This window comes from Athene cunicularia (genome assembly GCF_003259725.1).
Source record: "Athene cunicularia isolate RWA chromosome 12 unlocalized genomic scaffold, athCun1 chr12_part1, whole genome shotgun sequence".
Lineage (NCBI taxonomy): Eukaryota > Metazoa > Chordata > Aves > Strigiformes > Strigidae > Athene > Athene cunicularia.
In genome coordinates this window covers 15,527,018-15,545,968 of record NW_020799116.1, presented here as the reverse complement: position 1 = coordinate 15,545,968, position 18,951 = coordinate 15,527,018, and the positions used below count along the sequence as shown (strand labels likewise).

The following is an 18,951-nucleotide window of genomic DNA, read 5'->3' as shown; positions in this document are numbered from 1 at the left end:
TAGAGTAGATTATATTAACGAGAGGAGGAATTAAGTTACAACTCCATCTATACAACTAATGTAGACTTTGTGAAGGTACTTCTGTATTAATTTGACCTGTATTGAAATCTTTAAAAGATTTAAACCATCAAGTCCAGTTTTCAATCAAGTGACTTAAGCATCCATGAGTCTGCAAGATCTGCTCACTGCAGATAGTTTCTTTTAATGCTTAAGATGCTTTTGAAGATGACTAGGCTGTCTAACCTACTTAGGCCTTGCAAGATAAGCAGATAATTTCTTAAAGATCTATCACAGCTGCATGACTTGGTGCATAATAAGCTACTCTGCTTGACTGAAATTCTGACTGTTGTCAGACATGTTCAGGACTCGTTCAAGCTTACAGCCTTTTTGGTATAGCTGTTCCACTATTAACCTTCCAAAATGTTAGCCAGCACCTCAGATATTTGTCAGGATTTTTTTTTTTTTTTTAATACGTAGCAAAGAACTGGGACTTGTGACTGCGATGTATCAAACATGACCTCTTAGTACTATCCAGATTCCAACTTCAAGGCTATTTATGCCAGCTAGTATATATAGTGCCTGTTAACTCCACCTGACTGTTGGCATCCACTCATTTAAATGCTCCTTTTACACGTATAAAACTAAACCATTATCATGTAAAAGAAATGCCACAGCCATTTTTAAAAAACCAACCAAATAATTTTGTTCTTGTTTTATATGCATTTTTCACTGTAGTTCTAAATCATTAAATTAAATTGTATCTCTCAAAGCTTTTAATTAAATTTTTCATCATACTTTTTATTTCTCTCTATAGTATAATGAAGAACTTCACTATGTAGAGCCGTGTCTGAATGGAACATTAGTTCAAGCAGACAGAGCCAACAAAGAGGTAAGGAATGAAAGTAACAAAACAGCAGAGATAGGATGCAGTGTGTAACAATGTGCTATAATGATCTTTTCCTAGTACAATGCATTCCATTATTATAATTTATTAATTATTCCTCTTATGCCATTTCAAAGGAGTCTTATGTGACTTGGTAGAAAGAAAAAGAAATAACCTCCTAGTCAATTTAATTGGATAAATTTAATGAAAGAATACAGAAATCACTGAAAATATACTGTTAATAAAGTTTAGTAATTATTTTAAATAAAATACTTCAGTTGCTTTAAAATGAACTATCATTCTGTTACCAAAAGTTACTGATGAAGAGATTGCATTCTGAAGTCAATCACACACTAAAGTTGAAACAAAATCTCAAAAAAAAAAAAATTTAAAACAAATATAATGTTATGTGGATAAAAAAATTTAGCATTCCAAAGAGGTGTTTCAAAATAATAATGCATTTATTCAAGAAAGTTCTGTGAAAGTGTTCACATTAATTACATCGGGCTGGCGTTTTTCAGAAAAAAAAAGTGCAGTCATTTCAGTTAAAGTTTTATTTGAAAGGGGATTGCAGTTTGAATCTGCAGCTTGAAGTCTAACTTATTGCCTGCCATCCAAATGCAGTTGCTCTTTGCAAGCATTGCTCCGTTACAGTTCTTAGAAGGGTAAAGTAAGATTATGCTGTGTAAAGTTATGAAATAAGATAGTTGAAAAGTCTTGTGGTTTTTGCAGAGCGAAAGGCCTGTTAAAATAAGCCACCTGTGTTATTCTAGAACTGCTTCCCTGCTCCAGCTTCTTCTCTTCTTAAAGTGGCGTGTCTGACTGTAGAGTCTTGCATATGGCTGGAGAGGGCAGCAGTCTTGCATCTTCCTTTTTTTTTTTTTTTTTTTTTTTTTTTTTTACTAAAGGCAAATCAGAACCATTTCAGCCGAGCACTGAATTATGCTTAACATTCAGTGCAGTACTACTTTTTTGCTGAATAGGTCAATGAGAAGTTACAGAGAGTAGAGTAGAAAACATAGCTCTGAAAGCACACTTCTAAGTGTGACAATGGCTAAGTGTATTTTTATGTATACTGAGACAAAATTAATTTGATCTTGTTATGCTGAACATTACTCCATTCTATTATTCACGGGTTTGCATTTTACCTACATATACACCTACATTCTACAGGAAGATATTCTTTATGGGCTGCTTCCTTAATATCCTTGGTGTTCTCCACTGTTGATTCTTAATTATCTAAATATCATTTTGTTATTGTGCGGAATGACATGAATTGTTTCTAATCAGTTCGTGTTGAAGACCCTTATTTGTGAACTGTGATGCAGTTTTCTAAATGAGCATTTTATTGTGGGTGCATCTAATGAGCCATATGAAAGCTATGCAAGTTCTTGACTTAAAACCAAAGATTCAAATATATTGCCCAGATGTACTGTCTGGAATTAATCCTACTGTTAACCTTTCCATCACACTGCAGCTGATCAAAGTGCAGGTTCCTGTATACCCATATGTTACTTAATGTCAGATTTGGTTTAATTTAATTGATCAAAAAGTTTTTATGCCACCCAGATGATGCTCAGATTGTGCTCAATTATTCAAAATAGCAAAGTACAATTTCATACTTTGTTCTCTAGATTAACAATAAATTTAATTTCTAGTTAGCTAAATAACTATTTCTATTTATTTCTAGTGTTTCTTTGTGCTTTATTTTGCCTATAAATTGAATAACACATCCAAGGTTTTGGAGAATAACGAAATATGACTTTTCCCCCCTCAGTTTTTCATATTAGTGAGCTACTTATTGTTCTTTCCTTGAAAGGTCAAAACTAGAGGATAACTTTGAGATAGGTACCATGTAATAATTCTGTGTATTTTTATATACTATGACTTTGTCAATCTTAATTAATTTCTTAACTTCTGTGAATTTATATTATTTTTCTGGTTTGTGTAATGAAGTTAATAATTTATTTGCCTAAATGCTGGAAGATGCAAAAGTGCCATTGTCTCGAGTATAACTCAAAGTAAAGATTGTCAAGGAGATGGACATCCACTTAATCGTAAATGAGTAATTCGGTTATCATGCTTCTGAATTCATAGTCACAAACAGCTCTCTGAATTGTCTGATATTGTTGTAAGAGCTGATACTGAGTGATCTGAATAATACTGACACGGCAAAATTACCTGGGAGCCCTGTCAAAGACTGACTGAATTTCCTGGAAAAGTTTATCTTGGATAAACTTGGTCTTTTGGTCAGGTCCATAGAGAAAAGATGTCTTAAAATGTTGTTACTATGCACATTCCAAAACTGGTCAAGAGCTATTGGAGCATTTAGCTGCGTTTTGGAACTCATCGTAAGAACTCACTCATTTGGGCTGTTACTTTCATTTCTGTAAATCTGACAGATATACCAGACTTCTCCTGTGGTTTTTTTCTGTGTAATTGCCAAGTGTCCATTGTACTATCACATGAAAGTAGATGAAATTACACTTTTCTGAACGAGTCTCACAAGTTAAATACTCCTTTGCATGTTCACTGGTAATAATAACTCTTTTGTTTATTAAATGATAAAATAGAAACAAAAAAAATATCACCAAGGACACTGTAATATGTATTTTTTCAAACGTTATCAACATATAACATTAATTTTCTCTATTGGCAAAGTAGAGCAAGTGATTGACTGGCAATGTTTTAAAATATATGCCATTGTTTCAGTTTGTACTTATGCCCGATTTTTCGGAAGTCCAGTGTAGGTCTGAAGATGTAACTATATATTCCTTCTAGAAGTTTCTATTTTTTGTCTTTTAATGTCAAATATTCTTCTCAAATGAATGGTAGCAAGGGTGATCATATCTGTTACTACCAGTATAAGGTCTATTAGCATCAAATAAATACAGGCGTTTTAAAATACATTAGAACATTTTTTTTCTTTAGCTAGCAAATATTTACTCCCATAAGCTAAGTTTAAACAGAAACAACTGGAAATTGCTGTAATAGTATTTCATATTGCTGTTTTGCCTTATGTGTAAAGAGGAGTTGTACGTTGCTGATGATTGCAGGGACTGAATTTTTAACGGTTCGTTCTACCACTTATTCATATTGCTGTATACACACCCAGCCTTACCAAGGACAGGTTTTTCTTAATGCAACATTTGTTGCTGAAAGCGTTCATTAAAACAGTTTCACCAAGCTATTAATTTAAACTTAGTAAACTTTAATTTCTACCATTATGACAGTCTATTTCTCCCTCTCTCACTCTCTTTTTTAAAAACCATAATACATGAGTGCCAATATCAGACATTATGATTAAATGACACACCACCCCCCACCCCCCTTCCAGCATACACAGATGCACACCCCAGTTCTTGCTAACTGCATCTTTCTGGGTTCATCTGACATCACATGTAGCAAATAAACACAGTTCTTAGAAGCAGAGATAAGAAATTACTCTGAGATGTTTGACTGGAACTTTTATCTCGTGAGGAAGGCAGCTGTTTCAATAACTCCCAAATAAAAATTGCTTTCACAGGATCAGTACCCCAATCTACATTTGTCTTGAAAGTATTTATTGAGAAACTACTTTGCTGTCTTTATAAAAGGCTCAGATGTTTTCAGATGGAATCTTTCTACTCTGAGGATGTCAAACGTGCTGAATGTCTTTCTTTGAATTGAGTTTTCTTTAATCTCTAAACTTTGACAAACCAAAGAAATGGAAAAAGGAGATCTAGATTGGGCTGTCCTTATCACTTGTACTTCATTTGTAGTGAGGTAAAGGGCAATCGGGGTTCTCAGCAGAATAAATAGGGTTAAATTATACTAACTTGTGGCAGATGGTCCAGGGCTGGACTTGGGGAAAGGTCCTCTTTTTTTGAGAGAGCTGGGTGGGGTGTTTACTTCTGCCGAGAGAGTTCCCTTCTGCCAGCACAACACTGCCCCACTCATCCTGACCTCTTGCACAGCTGCAGCAGTTCAAGTACATTCCAAGATGTAGGCATAAGGAAAATAGTTTCGTTTGCCACCCGCAGCAGTCTGCTGCCTCAGGCAGTTGGGCTATGGCCAGAGCCTCTTATATTCCCATACATAGCCTGTCTAGGTAAGAGGAAACCTGGGAGCATCTTCAGGGAATGGAGCATAAGGATTCTTTTCGGTAGACTACAGGAAACTGCTTCAGCCTTAGGGTTTATAGCAGCCTGGGAAATGAATGCTTAACGGTGTTGGTGCTGACTAGTCAATGGGATTACGGGTAGTAAATGAACATTGGTCTTTCACGTTCAGGGATGGGTTGCAGAAATTCTTCTTCATAATGTGCAGGGAATGTAACAGGTTTCCAGAGAAAGAGACATTCGGAAAATCCAATTAGTCTTGGGAGAAAGAAGAAAAAAAAAAAGCTATGTGGTGTCTGGTTTACATATTTTCTCAGTGAAACAGTGTGACTTTTGCATTTATTTTTTTTTTCCCCCTTTCTCCACAACTCTTTTTGGGAAGGAAATAGTATTGTAAACACAGTGTTAGTTGCACACATTGGCTCTAGACCACTTTTTTTTTTTTTTTTACTGGACCACAGTGTGGGAACTTCTTACCTAAAAGCAAAAAATCCACTCTCATTAAAGTATGAAAAAGCATTTAAAGCATTGTAACCCTCTTACATCCACTCTGTAGTAACACTCTCCCTCGAGTCATGTGGCTGAGTTTTCTGTTCCAAGTGTCAGGAAATATATTAGAAACCCCACATACCCCACACCCCTCCCTGCCATTTCTCTCTCTGTTTTTCAGGTAGAACGTGGGCCTGGCACTGGGGTAAAGCTGCACAAAGTGCATGCAGAGCAAGGAAGTGGCATTTCTCTTTGAATGACAACCCAGGCAGTAGTGATGAAGCTGCATTTGTTTCCTCTGCAATGTGCAATCTGTTTTCTGGTTGCATCTTTGCTTAAGTTATTACTTCCCTAGCCCTGTAGTCAATGTTTTAGGTCTCCTCACAGCCATTTTAGTAATGGTGACAAGTCACTTACATGTTACGTCCTGATCCTGCGCTGTTCTGTTAAGTAAAGAGAGCAGTTAGACACAAAATAAAACATAACATGAGTACTTTTACCTTTGCAACTTTCAACTTAGCCAAATGCATGTTTTGAAGACTGGTACGGATTTCACAGTGATTGGCATAGTGAAGGCCGTGAAGACAGGATTTTTCTTTTTTTGAACAAGCCTCATTATACCTGTAGGGGTCACTTGATTAAAAGCACTCCTTGATTAAAACACTAATAAATACCTGTCTGGTGCATTACAGTAGATTTTTAAGGGACATCAAGTTTAATAGAATTAAGCATTAAAACATTTAACATATTCATGCATTTTTGTTAAGGGAAGGGAATGAAGGTTGAAGAAAACAGTTTTTCTGCCCTGAATCTCCAGCATGTTGATCAAGTAACATGCTTTTCTTTAACAAAGAGTGACGATACATTTAAAGAAGTGATGATTTTAAGCATCTAAACCTGTTCCCTACCAGCTTCAAGAACAGCCAAGTAATACAGTCTTGAGTTGTAAATCTTTGTTTATTTTTTTTACTGCTAGAACAATCTATAAGGAAGAGATGCTAGCATAATATATTTAGAAATTTCCACGTTTTGATCAAGTTGGGTTTTTTTTTCTGCAAAATTGTTGATTCTGTAAAATCTTATGTTATGGGTAGCTTGTAATCTAATTGCACCTTGAATTTCTGTCAGATACAACTTCAGAAAACCTTTGAGAAACCTTATTGAACCAAGTCTAGTTTAGTTCTTTATAAAAGACAAACTTACAACTTCAAATCTGACAGTGATGTTAGTGGTGTTAATATATGTGCCACCAATTTTACTAAGATACGAAGTAGACATCCCAGTACTATATTTCTTCCAACATACAGTGTTTCTGCTTTCATTTTTACCATATGAGAATAATTTCGTTTAAGAATAATTATAATTTCAGGTGATATGGCAGGCATCAAGTTGCATCCACTTTTTTCTAAAATTTTTCGTAGCATAGCATCTGACATAAAATTTTTCTGTTGGCACATACCGCATTGAAGGTTCAGTTCAGATATGTGGGGACATATTCTCCAAATGTTGTAAGCTATCCCTAATTTACAAAACTTGCTTCCAAGTTTCATTTATCACAAAAATTAAATCTATAATTATATTGGGTAGTATAAATGGGGTTGAAATTAATCTGTGATCATAAATGTTGTCTAGTATTATAATATAAAATATGTAACATCTATTTGAATTTTACCAGACTAATTTATAATTTGGCATTAGCATTAAACAGCTGCTACCTTGAAGTGTATCAATTTGCTATATACAAATTTTAAAAAGAGTGGGAAATAATTCAGACACTCTCCTGTCACCATCTGCACTTTCTCCACAAATTACAAACATGTGGAACTGCCTATTTTAATACTACTTTTCTTGGGCCAAGAGGTTTTCATCTTTGAGAAACTGAGAAACTCCATGTTACAATTTACCTACCCCAAAGGAATCGGATGACAATCTGATTTAATGTAACTCCAGATTTAAAGTAACAATATTACAATATACATTCCTCTTTTATATGTTGTTTTAATGTACTATATATGGGTTGAGGACATTTCTCTGTAAACGTTTCCAGATGATATATATCATCTTCTAGATGCACAGATAGGCATAGTAACTCCAAACTAAATCAAGAACTTACCCCTGCATACATTAGAATGACAAAAATAGGCGGTTGTAGTGTATAACTTCCAATGAGCTTTTATTTTTGTATGCAATTACCAGAAATTACATAACTAGAAGACTGATTCAGCAGTGAAGCTGAGTGAAATTGCCAATAAGAAGTTGGTAAATACAAATTTTGCGTATTGAATTTTATTTAGGCAAATTACTTAGGTGTATATTTATCTATCCGCCTCTTCAGATTTCCAAAAATGATTGTTGACTGTATTGCTTAGCTTTTAAAAACCCACAAATTTAAAGTCTCACTGAAATGGCTAGCCATTTTAGACCCCCAATACTTTCAGCTAGCCCCAGACCACTGAAATTTGGTCTGAAGATTTCTATTGCAGCCCCAGGCAACTAATTTACTTAACAAGAGTATATTGAATCTTGAGCACTTTGTTCAGCATTGTTTTCCTGAAAAAATTCCATTCTATCAACACAAGATGCTAGGGAACACAATTGGTTGGATAATCATCACCAGCAAGCTAACCTGTAATTCCCCTTGCAATGGATTTTCAACGGGATGAGGGTTAAATACGTTTTACAGATGTGAATGCACATTTATCAACCGTTAGGAAATGAAGATAAACTTCCTGTGACACATGATTTTTTTTTCTGGTTTATATGCTGATGTACTTGATCTTCACAAATCTGATAAATCTTTGTCAAGTACGTCTCAGGAACATTTAGAGTTATGTTTGGAGCATGAATGAACTACTACTAGAAGTAGCAAAAAATTGCACGAAAACTAACAGAGAAATCTGGAGGAATATTGAACCCATTAACTATACTTTTCTGTAGGAAGCTCACCCTCATCGGACAATTAATAACAAATATCATAGTTTTCCAGTGTAACTGTATAAACTGCTGCATGTATCAGTTGTGAACTTTTACTTCTGTCTTTAGAATCACTGGAAAATGCTTTTATTTATGTATGTTTCGGCTTGAATCCATGGTCCTGTAATCCCATCTAATTTGGGTATTCCTACTCATAAATGATACCTTATTTTTGGGAATCACAGGGAACTTACAATAAAATGTATCTGTACAGGATAGTGGGACTATTGTAGAGTGTATTGCCTTAATAAGAAGAAAATCAAAACTTTGGTTGTAATAAAAATGCTGAAAACTGTAGAAATAGGAATTTGGGCATAACTCCATTAATTAATTTAGAAGCCCTAAAATAGAAAAAAAAAAAAAAAAAAAAAAAAAAAAAAGATGCTGGTTGGCTGGTTTAGCCAGGTAAATAGGAAAAATAAGAGATGGGGACTTGGTTTGGTCAGAGGTTTACAACTGTAAACTTGCTACCAGGGTACTTTCATCTTGTCAGTTCTAGAGAAATATAATGCAAAGGCAAACCGGTTTTCAGGTCTTCCGGATCTGCTATAAGACATAGCAAGCTGAACTTACTGGGTGATGTATCTCTATTTGTGACTGTGTGGTGTCCTCATGCTAAGATGCATTAAAACAGCCTGTGAAGTCCTGTAGACTGTGTGCCAGTTAAAACTTGAGCCAAGCACACCACTGCTGTGACCAGCTTTGTCATGATGCTAAGGAAAAATCCGTCAGTGGAATTCTGTGAATGTTTGCTGATGTTAAAAGTAGCTATACCAAAACACGAATCCCAGGCATTAGGGATTATGTTAGCTGACAACTTGTTCACTCTTTTTTCTATATGTCTAAGATGGCATGGTTGTTATGGCACTTATCTGGCATTTGAGAATTGGAAGTCCATTCTCTGTTTTAATGTATATTACTTGCTTTCAGAGGTGTTTGTTTCCTCAGACATTAAATGAAGGTGGCTGTACTTCTTTTTCTTGTTCAAAAAGGGTAAAACCTTGAAGGTTGTGGAGTATCCTTAAATTATTGTTATGGAGGCCAAAAAAAGTCCCTGTCTGTTGCACAGATGCATGACTCTTCCTTGTTTTTTGGGTGTGTGACCAGGTTCTGTTCACTTTCAAAATGTAAAAATTTGTCTTGTTGTGGTTATAGATACCAGTCAGTTTTTATAATCTCAGAGGGTAAACTTTGTGAAGCCATTAGAACAGCCTGTAAAATCAAAGACCGATAAAAAGAGACACCTTTAGTGTTGTCTTCAAATCAGTAAATTATTCTTCATCTTTACTATAGGCTAGGTAAATCAGTGTGTCATTTTGGGAACCTGCCATGAAGGAAAAATTAAGTTTTTATAGTTTTCTGGCCTTTGTCTGAGAAGAGTTTTTAAATTGACTGCAATGACCTGAAATTAGGAAAGGAACATGAGATTCTCACCTGTATACAGACTAAATTCTTCGATGTTCCACATCATGGAAAAGTGCTCTGAATCTTTGCAAAATCATAAATGTAATCACCAAGCACAGTTTTGTTGAAATAAATTATTTAACTTGAATTATTTAAATGTATTAATTATCAAACCCCAATAAATCAAAAATAGGCAATTGGAAAAAAGTAACAGAAATACCACTTGCTATCATATTTTGTCAGACAATTTTACCCTAGGCCCTGAAGTCTGAAAATTTAGTGTAATTGTCTAACCAAATATTGTCCAAAGTTCCTACAGTTACTGATTTTGCTGTGAAGCTAGAAAAGGTGACTACACCTGGGTGTGCCATGAAATTCTTTCAATAATCTCATTATAAGAGAAACTCCAAGTTCAGTCATGATAAATGGTTCTAAATTTATCCTCTTGTTCAGTTATGCCAAAGCCATATGCAACAGTGGTGTGATTTTATTATTCTGTATAACTGTCCCATGAAACATAGAATATGAAGGCCATTAAAAATCTTTCCGTGTTCCTCTTCATTTAAGTTCTGAAATAGTCCAAGTCAAGTTGGGCCACGTGACTTTTAAGCAGAAATGGGTGTGTGAATATTATTTTTCATCTTTGGAAAAACTGTCAGTATACCCTGTTTGGTATGTTCCTCAAGCAGGCATTTCTGTAACTACACCTAGGACAAGAACCCATTTTCTGATTCTAGGTCCATCAGATGTATTTGTTGGTTTGCTTCTGACTTAAAGAGTCCTAACAAACTTTACAAAGTTTAAAAAGGAAAGAACCTGTTTGATTTGCATACATGGATTATTATCAGATGTCAGGATCACTCTGACTTTGTGGTTTTGGCAGTGGATTGTGTTTATAAACAGACAAGGATCAGCAACATGCAAGGGTACAAGACCAAGTGTATATACTGCTGATGTTCTGGTTTGGACCCTTGTAGATATGGGCAAAGACCTTGTTCTGGCTGACGTGGACAGGTGGATTGGTATCCTCACTCTCTTTGGCTTCTGTTTTTCAGCCACTCTAAAAGGATCATAGATACTTCCACAGCTGAACACATCTATAGTTCCTCACTGTAACAAGACATAACTCCTCCTGTTGAGCTCTGGCCCTGTAATTTTGTAATCAGACATCAGAGTCTGATTGTCATAATTGTGTGCCTAATTTGCATTCAGAATTACCAACATTATGCATGTCAATTAGGTATTTGAGTCCACAATTAGATATTGCACATTCTGCTAATTGCACATGGAAATTAGGCACACAGTTGCACGTGGATGTTTGTGCACACAGTTGGACAGATATCCAATTCACACTCTAGGAAACTCAGATATTAATCTACAAGGGCTCTAATAGGACAGTAGAGAGAAACTGAGATGAACCAATATTATTTGTTGTGCAATTAGTTTATTTATTAAACTTCTTAGTTTATTACTTAGAAGAGCTATTTAAGATGTAAAGGTTAAATGATGCTTTTTGACTCATTAAGAGCAGGGGACTCCTGCTTTCTGGGATCTGTGTGATTTCTGAAAGTTACTGAAAGTGCAATTGAGGTGTTTGTTACTTCATTTCAAAATCACTTTTTCTTTAAATTGATGTTTCAGTCGTTTATGTCCTGCCTGGAGATTTTTTCACTACTAGTAGGGTTGAAATACACTTTTCTTTTTTTGCAGAGCTGTTGTAAGGGATTAAATTACTGAGTGGAAGTTGGAGATGCATGTGGGCAAGTTGTAGAGAAATTTTGAGAGGGGTACTAGTTTGAAACTCTCTTTCTCATACACAAAGAATATAATGCTTTAAAAAATGTCTTTTCCAGTAACAAAGAGGGCACTATAGCATGAGTGGCAGGGCATTGCTGTATGGACTGGACATGTGAAGTAGGAGAAAATGAGGTTTGGGATATCTGGATTTTTTTCTTATAAATTTTCCTTAAAACAATAGCATAACAGATAATAGTTGTGTCAATAGTTGTGTCTGACTTTGAAGTCGGAATAAGGTATCACTCTTTAAGAGGGTAAAACAATGAAAGTACAACAGTACATTTTTGATTATTTAATAATAAACAGCCTCAGCTAGATGTAGAGTGAACAATCTGAGGCAGCTATTCTTTGTGCTGCCTGTAAAATGAAACATGATTTCTTTTGGCATGGATCCAATTAATGCTACACATCCAGGGCATCTGGTCTGATAAAAAGGGAAACAAAGAAATGTTAATTTGCATGTTGCTGTGTGATTTTTACGGTGGACACACAAAGTGCTGAAATTCTCAAAAAAAAACAGACAAGACAAAGAATGGTCTTGGTTTAAAAAACAAATCAAAACCCCCCATAAACCTCCTCCAGACAAAGAAAGACCAAACCACACATACATTTTAGTTATTTAATCCTTTTGCAGAATCACCATTTGTAGCTTCTGTTCACTCTAAGGCCTGAAGGCAGAAAATATTGATTTGATAAAATTCATAGGGTATGAAATCGATGTGTAACATCTCTACTGTTTCGTATCAAACAAACATCACTATTATATTTCTTCATACATCAACAGTGTATTTCCCAGAACCTGTATATATATATATATATATATATGCATATATATAGCTATGGCATGAGAAAATAATTGTTCTCCTGGCCGATCATGTGAACAGGATTAATACAATAGAGCTTATACCATTTACTAGTAATTTTTGGTAATCTGTTTATACTGTATGTTCATACTTCATAATGTATATGCATTGTAATTAACATTCCACAGTACTTGTCTCTGAAATGTTCAGAGATTTTATAAATTATTGTGGGTTTTTATAACAAAATAATTCCAATTTAATTATGAACCAGTAATGTATTCCAACGAGAAATATGATTGGTAGTAAATATATATTTAAACATATCTGATTTATGAAAAGGTAAGATTAGAAATTTATTTCAAGTACAAAAAATTTGGTTTTACCAATTTTCAGAGAACTCAGTTTCAGAGTGAATCCCTGTGTTAGCAGGGAAGCATCTGTGATAACTGTAAACTAACCTTGGTACCAGGTATCTGGGAGAGACGGGCTGTGAGCCTTAGCAGATAGAAAACGTCTGGTCAACACATAATTTTGATGTTAAGAAATTGGCTTTGGCATTGATAAAACAATAGTAAACTGCTTGTTTTCCATATTTTTTAACTGTTAACAATACTTTAAAAATATCAGCTATATGTAAAACTGGTTTTGCTAATGTTTCCTGGAGAATTTTATAAGCATGATGTATTTTAGGTTTTGAAGATTTCCAATGAACAATTTTAAATTCATAGGCATTTTACATATTTAATGAAAAGCAGTTGTATTTTCTGAGTTTCTGAAAAGCTTTAATGACAGTAATAGTCCTGCGCTGTAGTTAATCCTTTTGTATACGGACTGATGGCTGTATGTATTAAAGTAACTCCGAGGACTGAAGTCTTTGAGACGTTAGTAGTCTCTGAATCTGACTGCTGGTCAGTCACTATTTTTTGAAATAGTGATGGAATGTACTGTGCTGTGCTGTGCTGCTGACAGTTGAAGTAGCCCTTGTATAGGAAACTGCCATATTCGCGTTGCCATTCTTAATTTCCAAGCCATGTTAGTTGAAATCAAGAATATGTCGATGTGGCTTTTGATCAGTTTGGGCCTAAATTTCAGATACACTTTTGTAATGGATACAGAATATCAAGAGATTGATGCATTTATTGAATATTTGGGTATTTTGTATTCATTCTTTAATTATTACTTTAATTATTACTTGCAAAAATTATGAAAGGCACAGTTCAAGGGACAGTAGTAGTTTAATTTTTCTACAAAGATGATGAGTTTGATTTGGTTTTCTCGTCTATAATAACGCTTTAAAACCAATAGAGTGATAAATAAAACTTTTTTCTCTCTCTAACCTATTGGGATAACTTTTTTATCCAGTTGTGGCGACCGAAATAATTCTCACAAAAGCACTGCCTCCCTTGCTGTTTCCCACCACATGTCTTCATTTTCTTCGTACAAATTAATGATTATATTTTAAAATGTATTTAAAACAGTAATTACTAGCACTACGGAGATGCTTGTATTTACTTAAGTTAGCTATGTTTAAGTTGGGGGAAAGAAGAACCATTTTGCAGTGTAGCTGTATCCCTACTTGTTTAGACAAACAAGACTGTACATTTTGTCTGTACAAAGTATTGAGCTTCGACGAACCACATTTACTAGGTCACTATGAAGTAATTGTTTTGAACAATTTTTTTGAACAATTGTTTTGAACTCTTTTTTTGTGGCTTCAGAATTGCCTGGAGTCTAGGATGTAAATTTTCCTGTTTAAACTTACTGAAATTTGGTAATGAAACAGGAAGTTCTCTGCCTTCCAATATACTACTAGAATATCTTTTTATTTTATGAAATTAAAAAAAAAAAATGTTTGCATCATAGAAAATCAAGGGAGTGAAGTACTTATTGATGTTGCGTACAGTGTCTCTTTATGATAGCATGGTTCGTTATAGTGTTTTTAATGATATATTGCTCTTTCTTATAAACCTAAGAGAATTTGTTTCTCCTCTGAACATTTTATTTTTGCTAAGTAGTGCTAACATTGTTTTGAAAATGTGCTACTTAGTACTTCATAACTTACATCTCCTCTAAAAAATTACAATTTAATGTACATATTATATAGTAGTCCTATATTTTTTATGTGTTAAATTTGTAAAATTTGTCATATTTCCAAGATATCTGGAGAAATAACAAATATTTAGGAATAGGAAAATATAGGATGAATTCTGACCTGTCAGCCTCTAAGAACTGCTAGTTATAAAATCCAATCTGTTGGCATGGCCAACAAGCATGGCAATGCATAATTGATGAGCCATTTAAAACTGAAAAAAATTGGGTTTAAGTGTGACAATGCAACATAATACTGAAGATAGTCATGTATAGCTAGCAGGTGGTTAACCTTGTCTGTCTTGTTGTGTAGAGTAGTTCTTTATCAATCTAAATATGATATTGACATTGATAAACTGCATTTCAACTGTAATAGCCTAATGATTACATTCTACCATTTTTTAGGGACAGATCATAATAAAAAATTGAATCCCAAAGCTAAATTTCAAAAAGAATTATTTTTGTTAAGTAGCAGATCCCCAAAACCTAGAAACCGAATAGTTAGAAAGAATATGAAAATTACTATGTGAATTAAAAAGAAGATACAGATATCCCTGAATAGAAATCCAAAACAAAGAAACAAAAAACCAAAGGAAAATTATTTGATTGAATAACTAGCCAAATGCTTATCTTGTGATACCTTAACATTATTATTGTTCTAACGCTTCCTTAGTTTAGTGTGACTTCAAGAATCAAAAGGATTAACCAGGAATTACTTTGTTTTATGAATGGGTGTATGTAGTCATTTAAGAAGTAGGTCTAAAGAAGAATTCAGGAATCCTTAATCATTGGTGTCAACATGTATCTTGTAACAATATGCTGACAAATAAAATCTTGTTCATGTTTCAGCATTTCAGGGAACACCTTGACAAACTTTTTGCAAAAGGAATTGGAATGCTGGACATTGCTTTAAATGAAGCGTTCAACATGCTCAATGAAGTAAGTTAATGCTTTTCAGATTTATGCTGCTGAAACCTTTGTTGCCATTTAGCAATTACTGGCAATTTTAAGATAATAAATTACAAATCACTCAAAAATATGATGATTGTAAAATATTATCTATAGAGCAACATGGTATATAATCTGTGTGGTGAAAGATAGAAGCAAATTTACATTTTTCTATGTGTAGCTTTTATATTAATATATTTTGTGTCTGTCTATATACACCTACATATACATGTGTATATTAAATAAGGTTTATTTCAGTAGCTGTTCTAGGTGTTAAACGATACTAGGGTAAAATGCAAATTTCACACTACAGATTGCTCTGTTTTTCTTTGGAAGGACTAACATTTTAGGAATAACAGGAATTTGTATGTTCATAAACACTTTGAGAAAACACACTTAGAGTCCTGAAATGATTGTTCGTTGGTTTGACTTCTAGCATGACAATTATAGCTTATATAAAATAAGTTATTTGAACACTTTTGTGCCTGATAAGATAGAGGGAGAAATGTAAAGCTTTGTCTAACCAGCTCAGAGGTATTAATATTATTTTAAATATTTATCTGCCAAAAACGTGAGGCTAACTTTCTGATAACATTCCTGTGAATAATGTCTATGGACAGGAATGCAGTCTCTAAAAGATGAACACCATGATCATAGAAATAATCTAGTGCAGGGCATCTAGTTTCCCTTCCAAACTCCACATAAAATCAGTGTAGCATTCTTATTTGTCCAAGAAATTGTCCTTCAAAGGATATTTTAATTAAAGTCAGACCCATTGTCTTTGCCTGAAATCCTTTTCCACAAAGGTGCACATCAGTCTTAGTAGTTATCATGAAATGATTTTATGTAGCATATTTCAGAGAGGGTTTTTTTGTCATTTCTGGCAAAGGTGAAATACATTGTCATGCTAGCTACTTCAGCAAAGAACAATTTTAGCAACATTTTGATTCAGCTGACTATATACTTTCTTGGGAATGTATATTGGAAAAACAAGAAAAGAAAGGAGAAAAGTGAACAGTAGTAGTAATGAAAGATAATTAGTATGAGGGAGAAAACCAATGAAAATAAAATGCACCATCAAATACTTATCATGATATTATGAATGAAAACTCTATGTAATGTGGTAGGATTAAATCCATTGCTTACAACCTCTGTTACTATCAGTTTAGATACAGGGTTTCTGTAAAAGAGATTTTTTATTTTTTTTTTTTAAATAAATAATTACAAGCAGATCTCTGGGATCTCTAAACTAATGAGCACTTGTAAAACTGTAAACTACTATATCACAAAGCTACAGCAAAGTTAATTAAGCAGGATATATGTAGCAAATGACATTTGAAGGGCTAAAACACTAAGTATGTCAAAGGCCAGAGCAGATGCTATGGGGGCAAATGTAAAGTATTTCAGCTAGCCTCAAGAGTGAGGAAAGCAGGAATCTGATGAAAAAAACCCAAACACTCATTTGTGCCTAAGTGCCAAGAGCCCCAAGGTGAAATATTAGTGATCAGTGATCAATGAGTCCTACAGAAAACTTAAACTCTTATCCCGGAACATTAGCATTCTAAAACCTGGAATATTACCTGGTACGTGTAATCCCCACTTATCATTTTCTAAGGCAAAAAATGAAAACTTCCGTTTCTGTGGATTCTTTCAGAATGCTTCATCTTGCCCAAAGTTCACTCTTTTTAATAGGAGGCCAAACCCTCGTTCTTTGCATCTTCTTGGTAACATTAGAAGTGCATTAGTGAGTCAGCAAAAGTGAAAAAAACACCTTCCAACAGGACCGACTCCTCCTAAGAGGTTGGATGTTAAGAGTAAGCATCATCAGCCTATTAAAACATTCTCTATAGCTTTATTTGAAGTTAATATCAGCAGCTATTGACAGTGCTTTGGTGCTTCCAGAAAACCTTCCTCTTTCTTAAAAAAAACACAATAAGATATTTAAAGATTATGTTTGTATTCTTTTTAGTTATCTAAATCAATGAAGAGGTGAGTTGATCCTGATTTAGAACCTCTATGTGTAGGATTTTTTTTTTTTTTTTTTTGTGAAGAGGGGAGGTATCATCTAGAAAGGCAGAGCAACATCAAATTCCTGTGAGATAAAATCATATGGACTTTTAACCATTAATTAACCTTTAAAATAGATTATGCAAGATCTACTGTTGCTTTGAGTATTTCAAACAAGATTACTCAAAGGCTTTTAAAAGCGTTTCCAAAGCAACAAAAAAGAGAGGTTGCAATGCGATTCAAATGCAAGACAGTGATTTGATGCCCAAATTATTGGGCTGAAATGTATGGACAATGTTTTTTTAGATGATCAGTGTCGTCTTCGAAATATCTGGTGATGATGTGCTGAGAACGTAACTCCTTGTGTATTTAGGCACTCTGGTTTGTCTACAGATAGAAGCTAATTTCTTCTCATCTGGTTATCATGGTGGTAGTTAATATCGTATAATGTTGATGTTAGTGATGGACACTTCCAACTAAATACACTATGTGCTTCTTTCTAAGAACAGACTGTCCTTGAGAGAGATTCACACTTCATATCCAGAAATACATATTTATATGCCTGTGTCTCTATATATATCAGCTTTAAAAAGAAAAAGAAATTATAATATTTAGAGATAAGTTTTAAAAAATAAACAAATCAATGCCTTGTTCATGTTACTTGAACGTCTGTAACATATTCAGGCTATATGTAGGTGTCTATTACAGAAGAGCCTAAACGTAGAGCTGACAATTTAGACCCCCTATCTTGCTGCTTGATAGTTCAGATCCAGAACTAGTTTGCTTTATCATTCTCAGTTTGAACAATGCATTGGCACGTTGACTGGGATACTTCATTAGAAGTCAATTCACCCTTCCTCTCTGGTCAAAGTATGGCTTTGAAAAGAGGAACCTTTTTGAAAACTGGTGTCTCTTATTTAAACTGAGATACATTTCTTTCAGTGTAAAATTTTCAGGGACTTAATTCCTGTCTCTCAAATTAAATTCTTACTACACTACTACTACTACTTACTACACTACTACTACGCTTAGTAAGGACTAGTAAAGAAAGTCGGAAAAAGTTTTATAGTACTGAAGATGCAGTTTAGCTGTATTCTGACATGAGTTTCTTCGAGTAATGAAAACAGGCTTGTTTCTGGTTTTGCCTAACATTTCCCAGGCCACCTATCTAGCCCTAAGAGATCCGATGTCTTAAAAATCATGTACCTTTAAATTTAATATGCATCCCAGATAACCTCATTGGATTTTTAGAATACAAAGTAGTCACAACTCATGAATAACAGATGATAGAATAAAGATTGATCTATGCCAACTATTTTTTTAGAGAAGTTATTATTCTCCCTATTATTTATCAGGATAGTTTTGTAAAGAAATATTTCAGTCACAAATACAATGAGCAAATCAAGCTACCTTCACCATGGATGAGGCTCAAGATTTAGTACTAGGACCAGGGGCTCTC

At 34.2% G+C, this 18,951-nt stretch overlaps 1 protein-coding gene across 1 annotated transcript in view; it reads left to right on the top strand.

The window, feature by feature from the left end:
- The window catches only part of CACNA2D3 (calcium voltage-gated channel auxiliary subunit alpha2delta 3), a 466,439-nt gene that overhangs the window by 212,973 nt on the left and 234,515 nt on the right, over positions 1 to 18,951 (top strand). Inside the window, exons 9-10 of the mRNA XM_026857568.1 lie at positions 815 to 889; positions 15,387 to 15,476. Coding sequence (XP_026713369.1) covers positions 815 to 889; positions 15,387 to 15,476 — 165 coding nt within the window. The remainder of the gene's footprint in view (positions 1 to 814; positions 890 to 15,386; positions 15,477 to 18,951) is intronic.